This window comes from the organism of the source record quoted next, unplaced genomic scaffold (assembly GCF_019419815.1).
Source record: "Pyrus x bretschneideri cultivar Hongxiangsu unplaced genomic scaffold, Pyrus_bretschneideri_v1 Contig17, whole genome shotgun sequence".
Taxonomy (NCBI): Eukaryota; Viridiplantae; Streptophyta; class Magnoliopsida; order Rosales; family Rosaceae; genus Pyrus; species Pyrus x bretschneideri.
The window spans coordinates 7236529-7244993 of NW_025999468.1; the positions used below are offsets into that span (position 1 = coordinate 7236529).

At 36.1% G+C, this 8465-nt stretch overlaps 2 protein-coding genes across 2 annotated transcripts; one reads left to right on the forward strand and one right to left on the reverse strand.

Moving 5' to 3' along the window:
• The first annotated feature begins 885 nt into the window (after nt 1-885).
• On the forward strand, nt 886-3455 carry LOC103946379 (ras-related protein RABA2a-like). Its single transcript, XM_009357064.3, has 2 exons — nt 886-1158; nt 2780-3455. Exons 1-2 carry the CDS (start codon nt 994-996, stop codon nt 3263-3265), a joined length of 651 nt encoding a protein of 216 aa, XP_009355339.1. The 5' UTR covers nt 886-993; the 3' UTR covers nt 3266-3455.
• A 1246-nt stretch (nt 3456-4701) lies between these two features.
• LOC103946380 (ras-related protein RABD1-like) lies at nt 4702-8465 on the reverse strand. Its single transcript, XM_009357065.3, has 8 exons — nt 8303-8465; nt 8095-8167; nt 7903-7950; nt 7581-7628; nt 6969-7040; nt 5924-6079; nt 5115-5218; nt 4702-4938 (listed from the first exon to the last, which is right to left on the reverse strand). The coding sequence occupies exons 1-8, from the start codon at nt 8314-8316 to the stop codon at nt 4848-4850; spliced, it is 606 nt and encodes a 201-aa protein (XP_009355340.1). The 5' UTR covers nt 8317-8465; the 3' UTR covers nt 4702-4847.

Here is an 8465-nt window from a genome sequence, read left to right on the forward strand (position 1 = left end):
AATATTATAACTTCTTGTTGATGGTCGCCTTTTTATCCTTGATGTCGTTATCTGATATGGACACGGAGTATTTAGATGGAGTGCAGAGAAAATGCCACAAATAAAAGGAGATGTTATAAAACAACTAAAACTTTATTTTAAAGAGAGAAATTTTAAAAAATCATCTTCAAGAAATTATTGTAAAAAATTCGCTATTATAGCAAAATGACCAGCTACACTTTAAATTTAGAGAATTATTGTTTACTTGTTAAATATTAAAAAAAAAAAAGACTTGTGGACAGTGTTTGAAATTTCTTCTAAAAATTAGAGAAAGATATGTAAGGCGGGGTGAAGATATTGGATAAGCTGTTAAATGTCGTTTAATTAATAGATTTCCGACTGATTAGTTTATTATCGACAAATTTTCATATGACATTCTCTAAAGTTTCATTTTAAATTTTCATGTTTTAAGCAAATTTATATCATTTCCGCCTAAGATCATCGATATCGATATATCCATCGATATTTTCACAAATTTGTATATCGAATTCGATATTTTCACCGACTCCGATAATTTAAACACTAAGTGTGATCCCTGAGTAAGAAGAGTATAAATAACATAGAACAATATTTAAAAAATGAATGGATTGAATTTGAATTATTAATAATAAAATATTTAAAATTTATTAAAATAGAAAGTTTAAACAAAGTATTTAGATTACTTGATAGTTTAAGAAAAAAAATTAAATTTTTTTTTTATAATTTTGTTTTCTTTTCTACCATTTCTTATTTCCAATATAACAACAAACCATTAAATATTCAAGGCTATATCAGTCAAAAGACCGGGGACATTTTGGACCTGCACAAAATGCCAACCAAACCCACGTCAGCGCTTTGATTTTCTGTCCGTTTCTACACATCTGGTGCTGCTGCTGCTGCTTCTTCGCTCGTCTGTTTTTTTTCGCACTCATAATTTCGAACGAAATTACAAAGAAGGCAAAAAACGAGAGAGATATGGCGAGAAGGCCGGACGAGGAATACGATTACTTATTCAAAGTGGTACTAATCGGCGATTCTGGCGTTGGGAAATCGAACCTCCTCTCCCGATTCACTCGCAACGAGTTCTGTTTGGAGTCTAAGTCCACCATTGGCGTCGAATTTGCCACCCGGACTCTCCAGGTTCACCACCTCTCTCTCTCTCTCTCTCTCTCTCTCTCTCTCTTGCATATATATATATATATATAGAAAGATTACGCACACCCAATTGTGTTTGTGCTTGTTACTGGACCAGAATTGATCTCATTTATTATGCTTGTTCATAATTTTTTTCAGTTAATTTGGATCTTTTTTTTTTTTTTTTTTTTTTGAGAAATGCATAATTGAACCGGGATTTGGATCGGTTTCCAATTTTTATAATGCAAAATTGTTCCAGATCTGCTATGTTTCTTGGTTCCAGAATGGGGTTTGTTGAATTCTCGAGAACCGATTCAATTGGGTTTGTTCTTCACTCCCATTGAGTACCCGAATTTGGGATCTGATTACTTTTTTTTTTTTTTCCGAACACAAGCATTTCTTAAAAAAGTTCTAAAAATTAAGAAATGATACCTCGTGGGATTAGATGGATAGTTGCCAAATCCTTTTTCCTACAAGAGAAATCCAAATTTCGTAACTAGATACTAAATCATCCCCGGCCATCTGGAAGGCATGGTTGGATTAAGGGGTTTGCTCTTGCTTGCCCACCTTAGACATTCACTTTGCCTTAAGATCCCAGGGAACTCATGTGAGGGGTTGGTCACAGCTTCCCAAGTTAGTTTCTTGGTTTTTTGTGGTGTTATAAATTAGACAAATTGGAAATCATTTGGCCATTTGATAACCATCATTGTCATTTGGCTTTTTAGCCAAAATGGTACATGGGATTTTCATAACACATAACTTTGGTCCATGAGATTTAAAATCAATAGAAGTGGTTCATGTGATTGTTCATCATCCATTATTTTGGTCCTTCCATTAAAAAAAACTCCGTTAAGTGGTCCCTGAGCTTTTTAACGGAATGACCAAAATGATAGATGATGGACAATCTCAGGGACCAAAATTATGGGTTAGGCAGATCCCAGGACCAAAATTATGTATTTGGCAAATCTTAGGGACCAAAGTTATGTGCGGAGTTTTTTAATGGGATGACCAAAATACTGGATGGTGAACAATCTCAGGGATCACTTCTATTGAATTTAAATCTCAGGGACTAAAGTTATGTGTTATGCAAATCTCAGGAATCATTTTGACCAAAAATCCTTGTCATTTCAATTTATCAGATCCATTGTGTTTGTATGCACAAGTTCGATGACTAACGGGTTCCAATTTGGCTAATTTTACCATAAATGATCCATGAAATGAACCTAAGAAATGGACCACGAGTTGAGGTTGCCAGAGGTTTGATGTCCTCATTTTTTCAATGATGTGGATGTCTGTCGGTCCTTCCTTATATGTGGGTATGTATTAAACAGATTCACTTATAAGTTGCTCGTGTTGCTTGTGTTGGTGATTCCCCTTCTTACGTTTTCCCAACTTTTAACTCATGTTAAGAATTATGTCTGTGCTTGCTGAGCTTGCTGAATATTTTGGGCCAAGTTGTCCAAAGTTAGGATTGGTCAGGTTTGTACAAGCAAAGTCTCACCTCTATCATCCACCACCTCATTGCCATTAGATCACATTTATGACCTCCCTCGGTCAACAAGACAATACTTGCTTACACTTGAGTGGATGAATTGTGTTGTTTAAGACCTCCTCTTGATTTTATCAGGTTGAGGGGAGAACTGTGAAAGCTCAGATATGGGACACAGCAGGACAGGAGCGATATAGAGCAATTACTAGTGCCTACTATAGAGGCGCCCTTGGAGCTTTACTTGTCTATGATGTAACCAAACCAACAACATTTGAGAATGTAAGCAGGTGGCTGAAGGAATTGAGAGACCATGCTGACGCAAACATTGTGATCATGATGATCGGGAACAAGACTGATCTGAAGCATCTACGTGCAGTTGCCACTGAAGATGCCCAGGGTTATGCCGAAAGGGAAGGCCTTTCATTCATTGAAACGTCTGCTCTTGAAGCAATCAACGTTGAGAAGGCTTTCCAGACAATTCTGGCAGAGATATACCGGATTATTAGTAAGAAGTCTCTCTCATCAGGCGAGCCAACACCTGCAAGCGTCAAAGAAGGGAAGACTATTGCAGTCACAGGAGGATCAGAGGTCAATACAAAGAAGACTTGCTGTTCTTCAACCTGAGGTTGATCAAAATCAGTTTGTCTTTTCATATTCCTTTCTGTCGTGGGTTATTATTTTCAACTTATTTTTGTTTATTCCTATGTCGAACTATAATTTATTTGTTCGTTGCCCGGGTTTTTCCTGTAAGGGCATATTTATTGTAGAAATACTTAACAGGTCACACCCAAAATGATCATTTTCTACCTATTTACAGGAAGCTTGCATTCGATATTTCGAACTATTGCTATTAGGAACCGTAGCAAGACGTTCTTTGAGGGAGTCATGGAGTATAGGCAAGGCTATGTCTATACTCTGGCTCCGTAGTCACGACAATGATTTTTTGGGTGTGTACATTGAAACGAAAAATAGTTTGCAGTATTCGACCTTTTTTAAGAATTGGAAGCATCGTGCAAGAGGTTTATGGCTCAAGTAGTTCTTGTATTCAACCATTTTCCCCAAATGTTTTGCTTTTAAAAGAAAATTAAAACGGTACAACAAATTATTGAATTGATCTGAGATGTAGTTGTTAGGTCGGTGCCATGTACGTTAGGTTAATAATTTTCCTCTTCCTATGGAACTCCCTCTTGGAACATTTCTAGAAACTCGAGTCTTGTTTCCTCTTCTTCCGGCAGCATTTCTCCTTTGAGCGGCATTTCCTCCTCTCGTTTGTTGTTTTATCTTTTGCAAACAAGAGAAAATAACGCCATACACAACCCTTTTTAGCCTCTATTTAAACCTTGACAGTTTTCGTTTAATTTATTCAATTCGTTGGTAAAAATAAAGAGGTAAGCGTGCAAAAGCTAAAAAAATTGAAAATCAACACCCTGCTTTCACCCTTCTTCATTCTTCCGTATATCAGGGCTGGCCGTGAGGGTAGGCGTGGTGCCACTGCACAAGGCACTCATACTTTTCCCCCTTTCCATAGAGCAAAAGATGGAACATGAAAAAACGAAATGGCATCAAACGGGCCTTCAGCGTTTTCTTCCTAAAATTTGCAGCTTCTATGAATTTTATTTCAAAAAGTTTTAACGAAACACTCCAATACCGTTCATTTTTAACGAAAAACCATATTTTTACTTTTCCCTGGTATTATTCACTACACCTTTATTTGTCATTTTTCATTCAAACTAAAGTTTTTTTTTGAACGTTTTGGGAATTTTAACGATTCCTTTTTTTGGGAGTTTTAATGATATAATCCCGATATTGTTCACTTTTAACGAAAAATCATATTTTTACCTTTCCCTAATACTATTCATTACACCTTTATTTGTCATTTTTCATTAAAACTAAAGTTTTTTTAGAATTTTCGTTCGTTTTCCTTTCTTTTTACTCAATATGTTGGACCGGAATCAGGTTCATTAATTTTTTATCAGGTTTGGATTCACTTGAGTTCAACAGTTTTCGTAATCCTGCAAATTTGTTCTTTCAATCGTGTTGGACGGCAATGCCGAAACATCTAAGAGGCCTAATTCCATTTTTCCCATAGGCAAGTCTTCAAGTAGGCAATATTTTACAAGTTTATGAAAGATCCACAGACAATTCACTCAACACAGTTCCACAATTCTACGATTTTATAACAGATTTCTTTCGAGGAACGTAATGGCTAACCGCAACAATTGCTGTTCTGCTGAATTGGCTGGCTCCTCATTTCAACAGTTCCGCTCGACTTGTTACCAGTTGGTTGGCTTCCCATTCTGCAAAATTTTAAAGGAAAACAATTACGAAGACACGAGATTGCTATCCATCGACAAGAATAAACAGTAACAACAAAAAAACAACTGCAGTTTAGTAAGATCAATTTAGGGACGTCTATAACAAGAAAGTCTTAAGCAAGTGATTAGAGCATGAAAGAGTTGATTAGTGGTTTTACTTTTTCTTTATCTCGGCAGACATGGTTAAGAAAGCCTGCTCAACATTGATCGAGTCTTTAGCACTTGTCTCGAGGAAAGGAATCCCAAGCTCATCAGCAAAAGCCTACGGTGCATCAGTACAAGAAACAAAAATTACGCCACAGCAAGCAGTTATTAACAAATCATTGCTATTTACAGACAGCTTAATCGACAAAGATTGTATGTTCATTAATGGAAATCACTTTCTCCAACTCAACATTTTACGTGAATCATCCTGAAAGTCATAAGGGGCATTTGACCATAAATGTCTTCCCAGAAGCTCCAATCTGTTACACCCGCTCTAATAATGATAAGCACTCAGAGGTACACTTATTATTTTCAAAGAAGAATTTATATTATAGCATTATAATACGCAATAAACATAACCAGACTTGTAACCAGACGTGGGTGAATAAACATAACCGGAATATGGATTTTTTTCCCCTAATCTGGCAGTTGAGAACTGAAGCAAAAAAACAAACGTCAAATGTCGAATGAATATCAATCCCACAGAAAAGGCAACAAATGAGACACACGCACACACACACACGTTATTTACAATGAAGCATATTGCAAAGCATGAATCAGACTTGAGATCTGAAGCAACAAATTAGCAACAGCATATAGATATATAAGGTAACACAGTACACGCCTACAGTTTAACAGTTCTATGGAACGAGTGATGCTTTTAGGGGACTGAGCATATCAATTGCCCAAAAGTGTGTCGTGATGAAAATCAGCTTTAAAGTAAATTGTTTAATTGTTCAGGCAACCAAACTACAATCTTTACCTTGGCAGTTTGTGTATCGACAACCTTGTTCTCAACTAAATCACATTTATTACCAACTAGAAGCTTGCACACACTGTCACTTGCATATCTGTCAATCTCATTCAGCCACTGCTTCACGTTATTGAAGCTCTCCATCTCAGTAACATCATACACAATCTGTAGCAGTTCCAAAAGAATTAAGACTTCATTTACAATAAAGAGTTAAACCACACGTTACATTATTGTGTAAAATCGAAAAGTTATGCACCGTTAATGTTGCAGAATAGCTTTTAAAAAGTCACTTTCATTAACTATTGACTTCAACATAGAAAATAAAGAAAGATAGTTAAGGTAATATTTCGCCCTTTGATTTAAAGAAAAGAAAATATATACAAAGAGGTAGTAATAATCTACATCAACATTTATCTCAGGTAACTTCATCATGCAAGTTTGATTGATTGCAGCAAATGACTGATCCGGCAGGTCCTTCACAAGGTCCATGCTATTTCACTAAACCAAGTGGTCATGCAACAACACAATAGAGAAACCAAAAACGAAAGACTGAAAACTTTAAATAGGTTTTCTTTTCTAGTTTTGGTTTTCATTTTGCTAGGCATTCCATGTGCAATTCTCCCACCTTCCTCCCACTACACTCCCTCCATGTTCTTGATTCCTCCCTCCTTCCATCGACTCTCTCTATCTCCAATGAAAATTGAAAAAAAATGGAAATTAAAAACTAAAATGAAAAGGTTATCGAACGGGCCCTTAAGCTCAGAATAATAGTACTCTTAACATTCCACAGGGATAACTGTTATATTTTATGATGAACAAAACAACTGCAGTTACATTTGTTTTACATCATGAATGATTGCATAAGAAATCAGTAACTTGTAAGTCAAAAGCCAGCGACAAAATCATGTGCATCCATCCCAGTTAAGGGTATTGACTAATACTTCCAGTCCATGGGTCCCAAGATCTATTCTTACAATTAACTTTCCCCAACTCCGGTAACCCCCAACCCAAGGAACAAAAAAAAAAAATACTAAAAGCAAGCAAGCATTCTTACAATTATCCCATGTGCTCCTCGGTAGTAACTGCTTGTTATAGTCCTGAATCGCTCCTGTCCAGCAGTATCCCACTAGGTGACAGAAAAGCAGAATATGTTAACTTCCAACCAAATGTTGATCAATCAAGAAGCAAGAGAAATGGAACAGCCTATTTAGTTTTCCATGACGCATCACACCTAACATTTCCAATATATCCCCGCTGTCAACTTTGATATTTCTACTGATCTGCCTGCGTTAGACTTGATAAACTTAAAGATGTTTAAATTAGACATAGACTTAGTTAGAACTATCCTCTTATATGACACAGACATACAATTTGTAGTTGTTTTGGAACTAAAGTTCTGTTAAGCTTAAAGTTTTCATCATAAACGGAATGCAAATAGCCAACTCATAACGTGCATTTACATCAGAAGATTATCAAATTTCGGAGAACAGTTTTTACCAAAAACCCAATATACATACATAAATCAGATACTGCCAATTGATTCAAAACCCGTAATAGGCCCATACCTATACTTTTGATTTTTGACAAACAAACATGAAGACTCACTGGCCCCAACAAGTAATTGCATTTAATAGAATAAAAAAAAAGGAAAGCAACCGCTACTCACAATCTGCAGCTTGACTGTCTTGCCATCCAGCTCCACTGTTCTGATTTTCTGAAAATTATAAAACAAAATATCAACAAATAAGCCATAAATAACAAAGTAAATATACAAATAATGAGTACATGTGCACCAAAGACAGATGCTCTTAGTTCGAAGATGCAATTATTAGTCAAAGGCTCAGAACAAAAAGAGTGGAGGAAGACCTAGAAATACTTAAAAAGAGACTTTAAGAATAGAAATGGAATACTTGGAGCAAACAGAATACTTGGCGCAAAACCGAGTGCAATGACACACACACATATATATATCAGATGCATATACTCACAAAATCAACTCCAATGGTGCTTATGTAGCTGTCAACATAGGAATCATCCTGATAAAAGAAATACGAAAGGCATTAATTAGAGCAGCAATTACAGAATAATTAACCTCAAAACCCTAAAATTTATTTCCAAATTAGCACAAACAATTTTCCAAAAAAGGTAGAAAAGAAAAAGTGTAAAGGAAATGAACTCACAGCGAATCTGAGAAGCAAGCAAGATTTTCCAACGGACGAGTCCCCAATTAGCAGAAGCTTGAACAAATAATCGCTAAATAAAAACCCAAAACAACAGAAGAAAACTCAAAATCCGTAAGATAATCGAGGCACGTGATAAAAAAAAATTGAAAGAAAGGGAGGGAAAATTAGGGGAAGGGGAAGTTTGGTGAGAAGAAAAATGGCTTACTATTCGTTGCTCATGATTGAGCTGCAAATTGAAATCGAAAAATGTTGGGGCAAGTTTCCTTTCGGGGTTTTAAAGACACGAAGAAAGAAGAGGAGTTTTGTCTCAGTCTTTTGCTCTACTTCCTTCCCCTCCTCACTTCCTTCCCCTCCTCACTCGTCAAGGG